We start from the raw sequence: 19,377 nt of genomic DNA, 5'->3' as shown, positions 1-19,377 counted from the left end.
GATGGGTTTGGCTTCCTTGAAATAGAACAGTTGTTAACTTAAACAAATGTCACATTTTAACAACCAATCAGGATACAGGCACCCCATTAAAATCCTTAAAAACACAAAAAAAAGTATGCAAACCTGTTTAATGTCGCAACAGCTGTGTTGCCATTGACATGCAAAGGCAACACTATGCCATCAATTTGAATGTCATCCATGCAGCCATTAAATCCCATCCTGATATCTTCAAAGTTAAGTCCTTCTAACTTGGTTCTAACTTCAGCTCCAAAATAAACATCATTTCCATCTAAATTGAGCACTTCATGAGATCCATGAGATTTACCAGAAGCTCGCAGTCTTTTATCTAAAATAAGCTCGGCAGTTTTTCCTCTACGTTCAACCCTCACTTTGTGCCAATTTCCATCATTTACTTTGAACTGATCAATACGAAGCTTTCCTTCCCCACTTCCACAGTCGAATCTGTACTGTATCAAGCCATTTTTTATCTGTAAAGAAAAGTTTATAAGATATATTTATTAAAATAGAAAAAAACTAACAAGATATTATTTCTCAGATGATTTATGACAAATATTTTTACTCTTATTATAATTGTTTTAAGGATTAAATATTAATTATCAGTATCTACAGATAACAAAAAATAATCAAAAACGTCACAGTATTTATCCTATAAGGGCACCGGCTCTCACAGCTTTTGTTGTGATGAAATTTGGGGGCAAAGTTTACATATCCCTTTCTTTCTTCCTCCTTATGTCTATCTTCATTCTCTTAACCGTGTTGCAAAATAAATAAAACATGCAAATATTTTTTCTATTTTTGATATTTAAATATTAGTAACATATTTTTTATGATTATCTATAAGGGCAGTTTGTTCATATTGTCTTCCCTCTATTATCTTTACATTCAAGCATTTCTTTTTTTCTTATTGATTGAAAAATCTATGGGCAGTTTGTGTACGTTGGTTTGGAACGAACAGAAAAAGATGTATATGAACTCCAAAGAGGAAAAGTGATCATTTATAAAGATCGCATAAACTCTAAATCATAAATTTTTTGTGTTATTTACGTTATTGTTAATTGTACATATTTATGTATTCTTTTCAATATATGTTTTTGTTAAAGAACAGTGTCTTTTATTCAAGACGACCACTCATGCCGTCCCTACATATACATACACACACATAGAAATATAGTAGAACATTTAGAGGAGGCAGTCAAGGGAGCATTGTTTTTCTGAGTGCAGAAAGCAGGAGAGGATATTTTGCAGATATTAGCAATTTTATAACAAACAAGAATTTTCGTCTTTCGCTTGTTATAAAATTGCTAATATCCTCTCCCGTTTTGGCTTTTAAGTCATTTTCAAGCCCGTTATCAAAATCAAATTTAAGTCTCTTAATGATCCCATTGGCTTTCATAATCGCTGGGTCCATTTACCACATTCTTTGTCTGTGCGACCTTGGCAACATCGGGAAAACTAAACATGTTTTAAAATTTAAACTTAAGGAGCACGATAGATACGTCCATTATCATGAATTCGAAAAATCTTCTATTGCTTCATACTGTTGGAATCTTGGGTATAAAATCAATTTCAACAATTCTAAAATTATTTCAAGCCCAGTTACATCCGCTCATCTTGATGCCCTGGAATCTTGTTTTATTCATTTGAATGCTGATTTCCTTGCTAAAAACATTAGTTCCACTCTCCTCTTCGTAACACATGGAAATGCATTTTACCTTTATTTGCCTCTTGGAAACAGTGATTTTTCTTGTCCTGTTTTAAATTTTTTTCTTCTCTCGGCTTATGCGGTTTTTACAGTTTCGCTCTTCACTTTTGCCATTTTTCGTTGGCAACTTTAAAGTATTTATTTCAAATCATTTTTGTTTCCTTACATTCATGCCTGGCATGTCTTGAAAATGGGCACCTGTGATGTAACTACCACTACGATTATCAAACCTCAATTCACTAGTATATACGATTCTAACTCGGATTCAATATCGAGGTACCTTTGGATAGATGAAGGTTGGCATAGTGGATAACACACTCCCCACATTGGTGATTTGGATGAGATTATTTAATTGCTTACATCGAAAGTAACGCCCACTTCAATGGATGATCCACATTGAAAAGTTGACCAGCTTTTTATGACTGTGTCATTGTCCTCCTCACGCTGTTGCTTCTCAGTCAATATTTACACAGAATGGGATACTGCAGAACACTAGACTGCTAATAGCAACACAGGAGAGACCGCACACACAACTGTGAACTTAAACTAGGTCTCACGACAAACGCTCATAACACAGTGAATTTAATACAGCTCTCACCACAAGCGTTCTTAAAGATTAAGTACAGATTAAGAAATTGATAAGGAACTTAATACTTACTTCCAAAATAAAGTAATCTCGAATACCAGCTGCATACATTAGATTCCCTGTTGCTTGCTTTGTTCTGAACTGTATTACTAAGCTCATATGGTGATCAACAGGTTTATTTAGCACATATGATACATAGCTTTTACCTTGGAAAGATATAGGAGTTTTTTCTAAAAAGGATAATAGAAATATATTATTATTCAATACATTATTAGTTAAAAATTATAACTAATAACAGCATTAGTAACAACCTTACATACATTTAAAAGTATACAATTGTAGAATACAATTAAATAAGACTTATGGAACATTCTATGCCAAATCAGACATAAAAAAATAATTTTAACTTTAGGATCTAAATTTTCATGAAATTTACAGGAATGGCATTATTTGAGCTCCTAAATACAGACCCACCCCCAATTAAAAAAAAAAAAAACTTTTTTACTTATGATTGTAAAGCGATATATCTTTAAAATTTGTAAAAAAACACTTTTTTTTCAATACCAGCAGTGCTACAAAATGTAATAATTCTAGCTTTATGGGAGATATAAAGTAGCATAAAAACTCATTCAAGAGAAAATTGAGTAGTGTTTATGGCAAATATAATCTTGTTTTGTACTGAAAAGAGTCATGTTGCATATCATTTTCAAATTCACGTGATTAATTTTGAAATGGATTAAAACAAAATGATTAGCATATTAATCTTACAAAATTTGTAAACACATAATTATTACACATAGTATTAGTTATCAAATGTCATAATAGTCATAAAAAATAATAGAATTTCAATTATAGCATTTTAAAGCAAGACTGACAAGGAGGAAGCATTTTTTTTTTGAAAATTTAAAAATTAAAATTTTATTAACCATAAGAAAAAGATTTTTAAAGTATTCAAGGAACCAAAGATAAATTCTTGAAAATGTTATAAAGATCCAAGATGGTTAGATTTAATACCTTGTAGTAATGATCAGCATTTAAACCTAACATGTAAATACAAATACAGTTACACAACTAATTACTATTAGTAAGTATCTTAATTTTACTAAAATTAGTATCATTAAATGATAACAAAATTTAGGATACAATTAAACAGCAACGCTACCATCATAACAATTGGGTCCTTTGCAGGTAGCACCTTTATTTCTATCACAAAGTGAGCCACTTTTGCCCTCAGGACAGCGACAAATATAACCTAATATTGTTGGCTCAGGGTGACATATTCGATATGAGGGACAAGGTCGACGAGAACACTCATTAACAGCTAGCTCACACTGAGGACCTGTAATAAAATGTTCAGATAAGTTCATTTGATACAAAGAAAAAATTCAATATAATGTGTAAATTCTTCATTAATTACCTCCAAATCCAGGTTCACATGCACATTCTAATTTTCGGTAATGTTGAGGACAAACATAACTCATTGCATCAGTGGTAATGCTGATAGCGAAGGCTTTGTCTAAAACAATGAGGTCTACACATTTTCCATTTACACAGCGATCTTTAGTGCATCGATCTTCCATAATCTGTAAAATAATAATTATATAGCAGGCATTTAGTAAGTAAATCAAATTCTATTCTAATTTATAGACATTCATAAATAAAAATAGGATAAATAACTTTCTACTGTTAATGGCATAGTGAAAGAAAACACGGGTTATTTTAATATTTCCTCATTGGGTTATTCTAATAATTTTATAAAATGAATGCAGAGGAAGTTCAAGGCAATATCTGTTATGAAGTGAAGAGGAAGGGAATTAAAAGAAATTTTGTTAGGTATAAACAATCTAAGTGTAATTATAATTTAAACAAAAGGCTAAAAACATTTTTTTGTAAATAACTCAATCAAGTTTATAAATATTGCCTATTTAGAGATTAGATGTTCTGCGAAAATGCTTAGCATTAATTAGTTAGCAATACTTAGCAATATAAATTTTTTTTAAAAAATGACTGTATAAATATATTAATAAATATAAATTAATAAACATAATTTACATCATTAGTTACTCGTACAAATGAATTAAATGCAAATAAATCTTTAAACAATGCAATTTCTTTATTTTAAATGAAAGATTTACTATAATGTAAAATTAAAATTATAGAAACATTAAGGATAAACATTAATAATAAAATACATATTGAGAAAAATAATAATGATAAAAACTCCAAATTTAAAATTTTTTTACATAGTTAAATTACCTTTACAACTTTCAGACCAACACTTGCTTCAAGAACATCTGTCTTTTCTTTGACTTTCGCTCTTACAGCACTGGACGGATGGAAACCATTAGCACCAGCATGCACAGCAAAGACAACATCCAAGTCTTGCTGTGCAGTTCGTTGTTTACGTTTCTTTTCTTGAAGAGTCGGCTGAAGGCTGATTATTTCGACATCTTTCATCCGGACATTCAGAATGTTTCGCAAACCTCTTAAAAAGCCTTTTTTGTAAGTCAAAAGAAAATCCTCTGGAGTGACATCATCCAACCGAATAGCAACACTATTGCTAACAGCTTCACCAGTGATGAGGTTTACATCAATGGAAATCGTGGTAAAAGTAGTAAATTTCCCGTCAGACACACTTACATTGAGTTCATAAGATCCAACGTCCAATCCTGGTAGGGCAACAATAGTACCATCTTCTCTGTCAATGGTAAATAAGTTTTGATGAGGAGATAGTATGTCATAGATAAGCTTATCATAAGGATCTTGATCGGTAGCATGAACTCGGCCCATGACACCACCAGGAAATTCATCTAGGTATGAACTGACTGATACATCTAAAGGTGTAACTAGGGGTGGAAATCTGCTTTCTTCGATGACTATGATATTCACCCAAGTATCACTGTATAAAGGTGGGTTACCACCATCAGTGACACGAACTTGGAGAAGAAACTCACTTTGATTTTTCACGTCAAATTTACTGGCTGTACGTAAGGTAGCGTCTTGCTGTACCACCCGAAAAGCATTTTCGTCATTCCCGGAGAGTATATCAAAGATAAAAGGTCCTGTGTTGGGTGGTGCATCTTGGTCAGTGACAGTGAATTTTAAAACAGTAAAACCTAATGGTTTTCCTTCCTAGAAAAATACAGATGGATAATAGTTTAGTTTGAAATAATAATATACTCAACATGTTTAAAAATTTTCAAACAAAACAAATAATGTGAGTATTAGATAATTGGAAAAATTACGATAAAAATTTTGCATGAGAAACTTAAATTTGGAGAAAATAAAATATTTTGAACCAGAAATTCTTATTTTATATATAATGATTTCAGCCTTTGCTTTTCAATAACACATTTCTTTCATGTAAAAATAATTGTGATAGGGGAAAAAAAGGCAAAATAGGAGAGAAAAAAAGGCAAAATAATTAGATCCAGAATAAAAAATATGGCTGGAAAAAGCAGAAACTCAAATATTTATTCAAAAGAAAAATTTACTTAGCAATAAAACTTATTTGCAATGATGGATTGAAACTGTTCATAATTAATATAAGTTAAAGATTTTGTTACAAATGAGCAATTAGAAACAAAGTACATGAAAAGAAACAATGCACGGTAGCTACATTATTACTTGAAAACAAACTAAGACTAATTTATCTGTATCCAAAATATACAGATAAAATAGTCTCAATTAGCGAATTACAGCATGTAAATCAAGATATATATACCACTGGTAGCAAAAGCTAAACTTTCTAAAACAATTTTAAAACTCAAATCAGTATAACACATTTAAAATTTTCATTTATCATTTCACTTGAATGCGCTTTTCTTAGCTGCTTATTGCTGAGAAGTTCAAATAGTTCTTTGAAAGGTTTTTACTATTTAACAAATTAATGATTTTTTTAAGGCTAGAATACTGAAAAATTATAAACAACTTTTATTTTTTACTTTGCGTAGTTAGTATACATACATCAATTCTCACTGAGATTAAATAAGTTAATAAAATTATCAGTAAAATACTAATCTAGATAGGATTACTAGTTGGTAAAAACTAAAATATTAACTACCACAAAAATCAAATAAGTTATAGTAAAATTTTTACAAGTGAGATTATAGTGTTATCACCTTTATGTTTGTTCGTTAATTTCATGATTAATATGCATAATAGGATGTCACATCCCACACATTATTTATAAGTTAGGGAATCAAACTGACAAGTTAAAAAAAGTTTGGAATTATACAAGTACTTTACGGTGAAGCTTTTGCGCAGAGATGAAGGAACTTTTTTCAAATTGGATACCAACAGCACCCTGTATAACAACAATACTTAAAATATTAAACAAAAAATATTATATTAAATATTTTAACGAACTCTTTCTTCAAAGTAAGATTATGAATGTATTGAAATTCAAGCTTATAAGAAAATATATAAGGCATTTATCAACAACAATGCAAAGTCATGTTTTTCTAAAACAGCTAGATTTTTTATTTGCATTAAAGAGTAACTTTAATGAACATTTTAAATTATATAAATTTAATAACTAAATGAGCTAAGCTTTATCATAATAAAATATAGAACAGTGGTTTAAACACTGATGCAAGCAAGCTTGATTTATGGGGATAAACAAGAAACTGGAAGAAGGAGGTAATTTTAGAATTTTGATAAAATCTAACAGGTGAATACTTTAATGCAGGAAAAGAACATAGGGCAGGATATAAAAATACTTACTCGTTTTTTAATTTTATCCAATTTGTCCAGCTAATAAAAGGATAGGAAGGAAAATTGTGATAGAGGATACAGGCATAAAATTCCATGCATTCATAATAATTTCAAACTGTACCATTCAAGATATTTCTAAGAAAATTGTATTGAATAACAATAATTTAAAAAACTCAACTATTTTGTATTTTAGACCGCTTTTGTTAGGAGTTCCTAGGTTAGGTTCTTTTGTTAGGTTCCTTTTGTTAGGAGTCTAATTAGTTTCATCAAATATCTTAGACTAAACTCTTTAACTGATTTGCACAGACAACATAAGATAAGGCTTACATTATTCTGTATCTCAAAATTAGTTCCCCTATGTAATTAGATAGTGTATATAATAGAAACAGTATATGTATTAAAGAAACATTCTCCTACATTTTCAAATCTACCAGAGAGATAAAAACTAACTAAATAATCTGTAGTAAATTGTTCACTTTCTATTTACTTCACGTACTTTTTTTTAAAACCTAATAGACTAAAATTATTTGTACCTGTGTTGCACATAAAGTTAAATACTCGCAGAACATATTCAGACTTTGCGGTAACTTGAGATAGTAAATAACTTCTTACAAGTTATTTTCAATGAGCATGCAATGGATTTTGTTTCCTATCTTTTTCTAAAAGTTATAAATTTAAATTTAAGACACAATTTGCAATCATTCTAGGGAATTTGTATACATGTTCTAAGAAAAATGTTCACATATTTTTACTGATTGACAGCTTTGCATTAATTTACGCTATTGTATAATTTAAGGAAAAAATATGAATTATGTTATTAGCATACATATACAACAACAAATAAATTTGAAATATCTCTATTATACAGTCATGGGTGTCGTAGGTGAGAGGGGACAATGTCTTCCTCCATAATTAGAAATCTCTTCCAAGCCCCCCTCTCAATATTTCAGACAAATAAAGGTTTTCATGAATCATAATCTATTTAAATTTATCAGTGTTAAAAACAAGACAGAGATAAAAAATAACGAATATTTTTGCAGAAAATTGTTTTTGTCATGAATGAAATTTAGAAAACTATTGAGACTGTGTTTTAATCATACACCTCAAAAATGGGACCCTTGCGATGCTCGTTTATATTCAATGTGATTCAATATAGATGTACAACAGATATTGATTTTTTTTATGACAGAAATAAAAATAAATCACAAGTCTTAACTAAAGAGGAAAATAAAAGTTTTAATTTAAATTTCTCGTTTTCATTTTTATTTTAAACTATGATCATACTTTACACTAACGAAGAGTTTTTTAAAGTTTTAAAAACTGAGAACTGAATATAAAGTAAAAATATTGATTTTTTGAATCCATTTTTAAATAAAATACTTATGAACATAGTAAAATATTGCAAAATTTTCTGACATAAATAACTTATGGCAAACATTTACACAAATTTCCTTCATTTTGTTTATTTGATCGCACACTCTATTAAGTTTTATGAGTTTAAATATTTAAGAATTATTAAGGATTAATAACAATGAAAATATGGTAGGGTATAACAATTTATCATGCAAAAATTTGAAAAGAACTTTACTCACAAATACATAATTTCATGCCTATTTACATGATCATTCTAAACATGCAACATTCTCAAACTCAAATATATGTATTTTCTGAGGTTACATTAAGTGGAATAAGTGTTGTTGGAAGTAGTAATTATAAAAATGTAAATGTTTCCAAAACAATGTCTTACTTGAACTATAGCTGTGTAGTTATCTTCAGAAAATAGGGGTGGATTATCATTTATGTCTGACACTTCAATATTGACAAAACAAGAGCTGGAAAGTCTTGGAAGACCACTGTCCTCAGCACAGATTTCCAAAACATAATTAGACACCTAATGGTCACAATAAATCAAGTTTAAAACTTGAAACAAAATTTAAAATATTGAGAATGCTAAATAAAAATCTAAAACTATAGAAAGACATATTAAAATGATATTAGTAGTAGTTCACCATGACAAGATTTTAATTTAAACAAATGATGCTTATTGAAAAGTTTTGTTTTGCCAATAAATGAACTATGGACAATTACAGCATTCTTTAAAATTTTATATTTGCAGTCCTGACTTAGTAGAAATCGTCACCTAAATCCAAAATTCTGTTTTTTTTTTCTTCCACAAAAAAATAAAAATATAAATAAAAAATCAGGAATCCATAATTCATTATTAAATTTTTTTTACAGAGTTAAAAAATTATATATGTTCAGAGCTAAAAAACTTTATCATTGAACCATTGAAAGTTAGTATTATAAAAATTCGTTATATTAAAAATATTTGTTCACATTTTCAATCAGTTAGATTAAGGCATATATAATACATATTTTTGTTCTGACATATTTATTTACAATCTAAAATATTGTTATATTAAAAATATTCGCTCACATTTTCAATCAGTTAGATTAAGGCATATATAATACATATTTTTGTTCCGACATATTTATTTACTATCTAAAATAGTTGGATTTATTTACAAAAATTCAAACTAAAGCTAGGATGTAATGGCTTTCAAAGCACAACAGTTATGAATAAACAGCACATGGCTAAGGGCACAGGTGTTGTTAGCAGTTCATGAATAATCATGTGATTTTCAGTTTCTGATAAAATCAAAAGTAAATATTTTTCGATTAAAGATAACAAAATAATTAGCACTCTAAGAGAAGAAATAAAATGTTTTTTCAGGGTTTTTAGTAATTCTAAATGCACTAAGAATTAAAAAAAAAAATACTGGCAGTAATTGTCTATTTTTTCAATCTATAATAAATATTTTTATGTTTACCTATATAGTTGTATAATATTTTTCCAGTTCAAAAGTCAAGAGAACTTCTGAGCAAAACTACCACACTTATATGTTACATGATAGAAAAATCCATAAAACTTTCTATTGTTGATCTAATATCAAAGACAATTAACATTGCATCAGCTACAACTAATTGTACTATTATAAATTGCGCATTTTTATATCAATACTGCGTGAAAATGTAAGTGTCTTCTCATTGGAATTAACAAATTAATTCAGAAGAAATAAAGTAAATATTGAAAACAGTATGTTCTATGGAAATGAAATAATTAATCGAAATAACCCATTGGAGAAAACTGACTTAGACATTTGGGCCTGCAACAGACTGTGGTACTGAAGAATGAAGTGATTCAATAATTAGATAATTAAGAAACTAAAAAATCTATAATTACTTTTTCTCTATCAAGATCAGAAGCCAAAGATATGTATCCCATATCCTTGTCAATTAAATATTGTCCATATCTATCGCCTCCACAAATTGTGTATCTCAGTCTGGCATTTGGTGGACTATCACTATCAGATGCAATAACCTGAAAAAATAAATTATTCATAGACTCAATCATCACATTCTAAATACATTGGATTAATATACACAACTATGACACATAATGTGCACGCTTTTCAAGAGTAAATACCTGAATTATTTTATCAGCAACTAGAGCATCTTCCCTGATTACAGTGCTGTAAGATTGTTGTGAGAATAATGGTGCATTATCATTGGCATCACTAACTGTTATATTAACCCCAACTTCAGTAGATAAAGGTGGAGTTCCCCCATCAACAGCTTTTACTAAAATATAATATCTTGGAGCAGTCTCGTAATCCAGTTTTGAAGCTACTGTTATAGTACCTGCAAAAATGCATTTATTTAAAAAAAAATTAAAATACTATAAAGCTTTTTTTGTTTTAAATTTGTTCATTAATCTAAGTTCAGTTTCCCAGTTGATAAAACATAACTTGAGCCAACAATAGAAGAATATAAGAAATCCAGTTTATTAAGTGAAAAATAATTCAGTTTATAGCTCCAGTTACGGAAATTGAAAATATATTTAAATTTCTATTAAGATAGTAGGTATATTTTTACCTTAATTTATACACTGATTAATGTTCAGAGCTAGATTCAATAATCAATTTAATTGGGTTTTGAAACATTAACTGATGTATCCTATGTCATGAAATCAATATACAAATATCATTAAATATATATATATATATATTTAAGAGACAGATAATTTATGAGGAATATAAATGAAAACTATGGAAATTCTGATCACAAAATTAGTTGTTATTCATATGAATAAAGTTTATGCTATACAGAAATAACAAAGTGGAATGTTTTAGAGAGTTAAAATAATGATTTTTTATATTTTGAGGTTAAAATTTAGTTTTTCATAAACTTTTCACAGTATTTCTAAAAAAAATCATCCCATACTCTTAAATATATCAATAAGTCACTCAATTTAAGAAAAAAGTTGTAAACAATATTTCGTAAAACGAGCAAATTCAGAAATGGATTACATTAAAATATAAATTATTCAAAATATTAACTTATATTTCTCTTAATAGAAATATAAAAAAAAGAGATGATTTAGATCAAGTTGATAACAGATGTTATCTTTAGTTTTGGATGCATTGCATTTAAAGATATAAGATTAAATAAAATATTAATTTTCTATTCTATATATATAAGTTACAGTATTTAAAAAAAGTTAAATTACGCATAACTTATTTTGCTTTATTTATCGGATCAAATTGTGTTTCCATAAAAAAAAAGGCTTTTAAAATTTCAAACATATTTCTATTAATTTTTTGTAAGGAAAATTCTCCTTATTTTAAACTTTAGTTAATTAAATTATCAAACCTTGTTTGGGATGAATGGAAAATACTTCTGACTTTGGAGACTGAATAAGACTGTAAGCTATTTCAGCATTCACACCACTGTCTCTGCTTGTTGCAGTTACTTTCAGTATTTCGGTTCCAACAGCAGCTGTTTCAGAGACTGTAGTAAAATAATATTTAGATGTGAATTCAGGAGGATTATCATTCACGTCTTGTAGTAACACTAGGAGAGTACAGAGGGTTGAAAGTCGGGGTATTCCATGATCACTGGCTTGTACGGTCAAATTATACATGGCTGTTTCTTCTCTATCAACAGGTTTATTTAAACTAACAATACCCGTAGTTTCATCAATGCTGAAATGGCTATGGGCAGAATCAACCAAGTAGTAACTTATTAAACGATTAATACCTAAAAAAGTGTAAATAAAATTTTAAAAAATAATTTTAATATTAAAGACAAAATATTATTTAGACATATTATCAAATAAAAATATTTACATACTTTGAAAACGGTTTTATTAAAACAATGAATATTATATTTGTTACAATGCAATAATTATTATTTTATTTTGTACTATTTACTGTTTAATTGATTTGGCAAGATATTTATTTAATGTTATATTTTCTTATGTTAGAATAAATTATTTTATAATATTTTGTTTGGCAGCTACAATTATAAAAAATATCCCCCCCCCCCAAAAAAAGAAAATTGGCTTACAAAAATGTCTACTGAGTAAAATAATAAGCCAAAGTTAGAGATACGTGATAAACTAAAATCTTTAAAATATTTTCGATTTGGAGCAAATAAGATAAGAAAATCTAATTAAAACTGTTAACATATCACAAAAGAATAAATAAAATAAGTACATATGCTTTTATATGCATATTAGGTTAGTATAATAGCATTTTGCATAAATTGATTTCTAGAAACAAATTTTTTCCCATATAATCAAATCAAGTAATACAATTCTTTCAACACAGATTAATTCTCAATTAGACTTATTAATATTAAGGCAAGGTTTTTTTTTTTAATTTTTTTTTACAAACTTTAACACATTTTCATCTTTCAATTAATGTATAGATAACCTTATTTTAAGCTTTTTCCTATTTAGCAATTATTACTAACTATCAAAGCAATTATTTTCATTGAAAGTAAAATATTTTAATCACTTAAAGTAAAATAAAATTATAAAAGTGATTTTTGCAGTATGGTATAACAAAACATATGTGTTAGATGACTAGATTACCTGATACAGAATCAATTTGAAGTTGATTAAATTAAGTGTTACCAAATTAATCTGTGAGAATTTTAATTTCTGAAGATTTTATTGTCACTTATTGTGAGGGGTAGAAAAATTTCTATTTCAATATAAAAGTTATGAAAACTAAATTTTACCTTGTGTTAAATTGGATTTTATTTTAAGAGAATAATTGATGTTAAGCAACGAATTTCTATTCCAATATGAAGGTTAAGATATCTAGTCTTTATCCTGAGTTAAATTGGACCTTATTTAGCATCTTACTAGCTACTAACATTTTAATTTCACTTTTAATTTGTTTTTTCTCAAGCTTGATAAAAGAGTAGTACAATTTGAATTTAATGTTTCGTTGAATAATGTATAATTTATACTCAAAATATTTAATCTATATTGCACCACTCCTAATTAAATAAATTTTAAGAGTGGGAATAATTGTGTTATTGTGGTCTTTGTGTTACTGTATGCAGAATTACCACAACAGTCAGTAGAAATTATTTTTGATATTAGAACATAGTTACTAAACTACATTCTCATTGAACAATAATAATTAATTTAATTAATTAATAGAACAATAATAGCATAGAAAAAGCAAAAGTCAGCATAGCAAATATTACCAATGTCTCTATCACTAGCATGTACTTTGGTTATCAAAGTTCCAACTTCTGAATCTTCAGGGATATTTACAGAGTATAATTCTTGAGCAAAGACAGGTGCATTATCATTGGTATCACTTAAGAGCACTTCTAATGTGCTCATGCATTCCCATTCAGGATGACCTTGATCTTGAACATGAGCTTCCAAAAGATAACGAGACTTCTTTTCTCGATCGATTGGTTGAGCAGTTTTTAATTGACCTGTTTAAATACAAAACCAACATTGAATGATATTTCATTAATTCTAAATTACGTCATTTTAAAATTAGCTGATTGTGCTAGCTCCCAAATGAATATACACAACAGAATAAAAACAACATGCCACTAAAATCAACAAACATATTGACTAAATTTAATTTCAAAAATGCCATAACCTTCTTAGACTTCCTGCACCTCAAAATAAAAATATTTGTATGTAATAAAAACTGCACAGCAAAAAACCACTGAACAGCCATTGTGTAGCATCAGAGTTTAATTTCTGGTGATGGCTCGAAGCCTATCCAACTTCACATTGATGGGCAACAGCGTGTTAGGGAAGTAAAGATGGCTAGTGCATAGCTGTGACAATATTGCTAAAACATGCTGTTAAAACATCACAGAATTGCGGCATGACAAGGCTTGCAATTTTCACTCACCAGCTTATCATTGGCAACCAAATATTTAGTGTTAGCAAGTCAGTTTTGTATTATAAAATATGTTTCAAATCAAACTATTTTTTCTTGTTATGTGTGTTTTACGTTGACAAATAGTATTAAAATGAGAAGCAATAGTTTCAGACTTTAAGAGGGAGATTAAGCAAAGATCTGCATCAGAGAATGACTACAATGTATGTTATGCTATGATGTACATTACATCTTTGCGTGTTTTACATGCTTTCGGCTGGCCTACCAAAGAAAATATTCTTGAATTTGAGATGGAGTAGATAAAGAAACTCTACACATAATTAAACCCATATATCTTTAATGAACAAGTGGATATTACCTTGAAAGAAAATTGTATTGTTGAAAGATCGTAGAAAGTTGGGCAAAAGTCAAGCTTATGTTTGCTTCATTAAATAGACTCAGATGCTGGAAAAGTTTAACAGTGAAGAAGTATTCCCGAATATGTACCAGATTATAACATTTTTGCCTTATTCTACCAGTGATCTTCCTGTGAGAGAGGCTTCTGCTGTCACAATCGACAGAAGACAGCTTACAAAAACTCTTTAAAGACTGACACACTTACCATTGATCTGCTGAAAATTTCTCAAAATAGACCCCCAACAGCCTAGGACTGAATCGACACATGGTATTTTAGTGTCAAAAAGCAGCAGTATACAAATATGAAGTGCTAAAGGTAAGGGAATATTTTGGATGTCTTAAATTTCTGATATCTTTTGTATTATAACAACTTTGAATGAGGAAGAAAAAAGATGTTATATTTAAAAAGAAATTAAAACTTGGTATAAATTGGTATAATTATTGGTATAAATTGATAAAACCAATTATTATTGCATGGCTTCAAATAATTGCAAGTATAGAAGCCTAATTAACATTTAATAAGTTAAAAGAAATATTACAGATGAAAATAAATTTTTTTTAAAAGATAAGAGTAATAAAATAAGTTTATGATTGATTATAAAAATGATACATTTATTTTGGTTATCAACAATAACCTAGAAAGTATTTTTTTCAGAAAAGAAACCCATTTTTCTCAAGATTACTCAAGGGTGAAACACTGCTTGTCAGCTTGATATTTCTAGGGTTAAAAAAAAACATTTGGATAACAAACTCAATCAAGTTCAGGGAATTCTTCAATAATGGTAAAGTTTTCTTAAATAAAACAAAATTTTTTTGAACTCAGGGGTGATTGTGAGCCCAAGTCAAAATTCCGGAAAATTTCTCGNAAAAAAAAAAAAAAAAAAAAAAAAAAAAAAAAAAAAAAAAAAAAACAGTTTTAATTGCAAAATTAGAAAAAATTTAAACAAGGATTTTTTTCCTTTTTCTCAATATTTCTTAGTTAAAATATACCTGGAGAAGTAATTAAAATTTACAAATATGTCTCTCCTGAGTTTATGATTATAACAACTATTTACTGATAAATCATGAATATAAGCTTATAAAGTATCTCTCTGGCTCTCCCTTACAAACAAATAAAATAAACTGTGTTTTTAAGTTCCACCTTTGAAAATTTGATTTCCGGAAACTTTTGTGATCAATGATTTTTGAAACATCTGGACCTTCGATCGCCGGAAACTTCCGGATCACTGTTAGCGAAAATTCCGGAAATCCAGATTTTTTCCGGAGCACAATCAGCCCTGTGAACTTATTGCTGTAATTAAAATGAGGAAAAAATAGTTATGAGAAAATATACCTGTGATTGGATCGACAGAAAAATCTTCATGTCCATCACCAGTTAAATAGAAATATAACCGAGAATTGTTATAGCTATCAACATCAGTGGCTTCTACAGTTAAAATAAAAGTGTCTATAGGGATGTTTTCAGAAACCATTTCTGTATATTTGGTCTAGAATAAAGAAAATAAAATACATTTAATTGATATAAGTACAAGCAAATTAAGTAAAATTTGATTCTTAACATTTATGGATAAAGAAAATGGAAAAAAAGTAAGTTTTAAAATTAAAATTTACAACATAAAGTTAATTTTATGTTCTGCAAAAATGTTAATTGATTTTAAGGTAAAATACAGACAAGAGTAGGCACAAAGTACTTAAATGTATTCAATGTGCAAAAAATGAGAGTGTAAGATTTTGAATGTAAGGATAGTTAATCATTTCTCTTTCTACTAGTAGATCTTTAAACTCTTGGAGCAAAAATTATCGATTCACTCATAGCATGAATAGTACAAAAGGACAAGCCTTCCATTTTTGAAATGAATTCAGAATCATAAGATTAATAATTAAAATAGTCAAAACAAATGTAAAGTTGAAAGGGGAAAAATATGCATAAACACTAACTATGTGATAGTTAATTTCAAATGTTTACTGGTAAAAATAAATGAAGATATATGAATATACTTTAGTTCTTATAAACAGTTACCATAATTTTTCTAAGAGAATGAAGCGTGAATATTTTTTAATCAGCTTTATAAAAAGACTTTCATAAAGCGACTTTTGATTATAATAATACACATTCCAGTCAAATATTACTAAAAAAAACTATAAATTAATTATAATTATCATAATTTAACTTGAGTAACAATTCTTCTTACAACTAATATGATAAAATATTTGGCATTTTTATAATTCTTACATAGCATTCAAAATGATCACATTGCGATTATGGATATATAAAGAAGCACAGTTTCAATATGATAAATATAAATACAAATAATATTAGATATTTTCAAAGACTTAATATGCTCTAAAAAATTACCTTCAAGCAAACAGGAGGATTGTCATTGACATCAAGGACAAATATAGTAACCCAAGTCTTGGATATAAATTTTCCATCAGTAACAAGAACAGTAAGCTGATAATCTGAAATTACTTCTCTGTCTAAAGGCTTTTTAACAACTAATTTTCCTGGCGATATAACTTGAAATTGACCTTGAAGATCCCCATCAATAATATAAAACTCAACATCATTCTTAATTTCATCTTTATCCTCTATCTTGAAATTCACAACAACAAAGCCAAGATTGGCATCTTCATAAGCATTACCATTGTAGTGTTGTGATTGAAATACAGGTGGATTATCATTGTAATCTCTGAGTTTTATATTAATAACAGCAGTTGCCATGCGACGAGGTTCACCTTGGTCAAATGCTATAACAGAAAAATTGTAAAAAGAAGTATCTTCTCTGTCTAATGTAATCATCGTAGTCAGCCAACCCGTGATTCGATCTAATTGGAAAATATTAGCTACATTGCCAGCATCAGGGCCAAAATGATATTTTAACAAGCCGTTATTGCTTGCATCAGCATCAGTAGCCACAACTCGCAAGATTGTGGCACCAGGCTCAATATTTTCGGCAATCGATGCACTGTATAAATCAGAATCAAATTTAGGATCATTGTCATTAGCATCTATAACTATAATTGTGACATCAACACAGGAAATTCTAGTGGGCAAATCAGCGGTGGATGCTCTGACATTCAAGTTGTAAACAGATTGGACTTCTCTATCAAGTTCAGATAATAACATAATACTGCCTTGTGCATCGATGCTGAATTTGGACATATACTGTTCAGTATTAGAGCCTTTTGCTGCTGGCGTGAAAGAGAAAGTTAGCGGTCTTGAACAGCTGGCATTCACATATGATATTACAGTTCCTATGGGTGCAGTTTCAGAAATAAAAAGATCATACTTTTTATGCTCAAATTTAGGATAGTCTTCCTTGGCATCAATAAATATAGCACTAACTGGAACAACTGTTTCCAAAGATGGAACACCATGGTCCTTTGCCAAAACAAAAAATTGATAACCATAGTTTTCTGTAAGAAAATAAATAATTAGAAAGTAGAAATTTCAAATTTTGCTTACATTAGAATTATAGTGCAGTAAAACTCTGTTATAACGTTAATCCACAAAAGCAAATAGAATCCTCATAATAGTAAACAACTACACACATTTAATGTTAAAATGGCAATAAAAATTATTGAAGTGTAATAGTGTAGAATAGTTTATGACGTCATTGATAGTTCAGAGTGTTGATTTCAATAGTTTATAAGGGGCCAGGGTAGATAAATAATCAACAAAAGGCACATTGAAAGAAAATAATAGCTCACTGTCTGAAATTACATTATTATGTAAAATAATATATTCTGATAAACTGACTTGGTTGTAAGAACTACAGAGGTACCAACTTTCCAAACTAATTATCAATAAACTTCCTATCAGTAAATATATAGTAATTAGAAGTACAATAACATAGAAAAATACAGTTATCATTTATGGAATTCAAATTAGTGCAATTTTAAGGTGTATATGCACTGAATTCTATATAGATACAAAATATTAATAAAATTATGAATAAATTCATTATAAAATGAAAAAAAATATTTAGATAAAAGCATTAAATTAAAAATTATACAACATTAATACTTTATATTTCATTATAACATGATAAAATTAAATTGGTTACTTGGAATTAATGTTAATAGTTTTTGGTAGAGTTAGAACTAGCCCCATTTTAGCGATTTTCATTTGAACCACTAAAAATTTTTGGGTTACAGTATTTTTGATTTCAGTTAACATTCATTTTGCTTTTCTATAGGGAGCAATAAGGATTATTAGGAATAAGTTTTAAAATAGCTAGTCAAATGGGAAAATATGGGATTTTTTTTAAAAATTTCTTGTTTTTATCAAATAATTTACGTTGTTTATAAAATTGCTTGAGTAGGAAAAATTATAGTAAATTAGTTGCAAACAACAAAATTTCCTAACTTTAGACAGTTAAGAAAAAAAAAACTTTTTTTTTTAAAACAGACTATAAACTAAATTCTCAAAATCTGCAAAATTTATCACTCAACTGCAAGACCTTAATCTTGAGTATGAAGTTGTAACAATTGCGGATAAATCATAATTGTTGGCAACTTTGGTTATACAAGAATTAAATTTGTCTGAGAACTACATAAGATCATTAACATTATAAATTAACAATCATGCATAGAAAAAATAATGAGTAAAAGAAAGTATAACTACATTTGGTGCTGATTTTATAAACGAGTTCACATACCTGCCAACTCTTCCGGTTTTTCCGGAAGATTTTATTTTCATATTTAAAGTGGTAGTAAACAAATACTAT

General features: G+C 28.4%; 1 protein-coding gene across 1 annotated transcript in view; it reads right to left on the bottom strand.

Moving 5' to 3' along the window:
- Positions 1 to 19,377, bottom strand: part of LOC107446303 (fat-like cadherin-related tumor suppressor homolog) — a 432,818-nt gene that overhangs the window by 12,385 nt on the left and 401,056 nt on the right. The window contains exons 22-33 of the mRNA XM_071177570.1: positions 17,004 to 18,064; positions 15,981 to 16,134; positions 13,590 to 13,829; positions 11,739 to 12,125; positions 10,513 to 10,727; positions 10,270 to 10,407; positions 8,773 to 8,916; positions 4,566 to 5,441; positions 3,727 to 3,892; positions 3,472 to 3,648; positions 2,382 to 2,539; positions 124 to 488 (exon numbers count right to left, since the gene is read on the bottom strand). Of these exons, the coding sequence (XP_071033671.1) occupies positions 124 to 488; positions 2,382 to 2,539; positions 3,472 to 3,648; positions 3,727 to 3,892; positions 4,566 to 5,441; positions 8,773 to 8,916; positions 10,270 to 10,407; positions 10,513 to 10,727; positions 11,739 to 12,125; positions 13,590 to 13,829; positions 15,981 to 16,134; positions 17,004 to 18,064 (4,081 nt within the window). The remainder of the gene's footprint in view (positions 1 to 123; positions 489 to 2,381; positions 2,540 to 3,471; positions 3,649 to 3,726; positions 3,893 to 4,565; positions 5,442 to 8,772; positions 8,917 to 10,269; positions 10,408 to 10,512; positions 10,728 to 11,738; positions 12,126 to 13,589; positions 13,830 to 15,980; positions 16,135 to 17,003; positions 18,065 to 19,377) is intronic.

This window comes from Parasteatoda tepidariorum, chromosome 2 (genome assembly GCF_043381705.1).
Source record: "Parasteatoda tepidariorum isolate YZ-2023 chromosome 2, CAS_Ptep_4.0, whole genome shotgun sequence".
NCBI lineage: Eukaryota > Metazoa > Arthropoda > Arachnida > Araneae > Theridiidae > Parasteatoda > Parasteatoda tepidariorum.
This window is presented reverse-complemented; position numbering and strand designations above follow the sequence as displayed.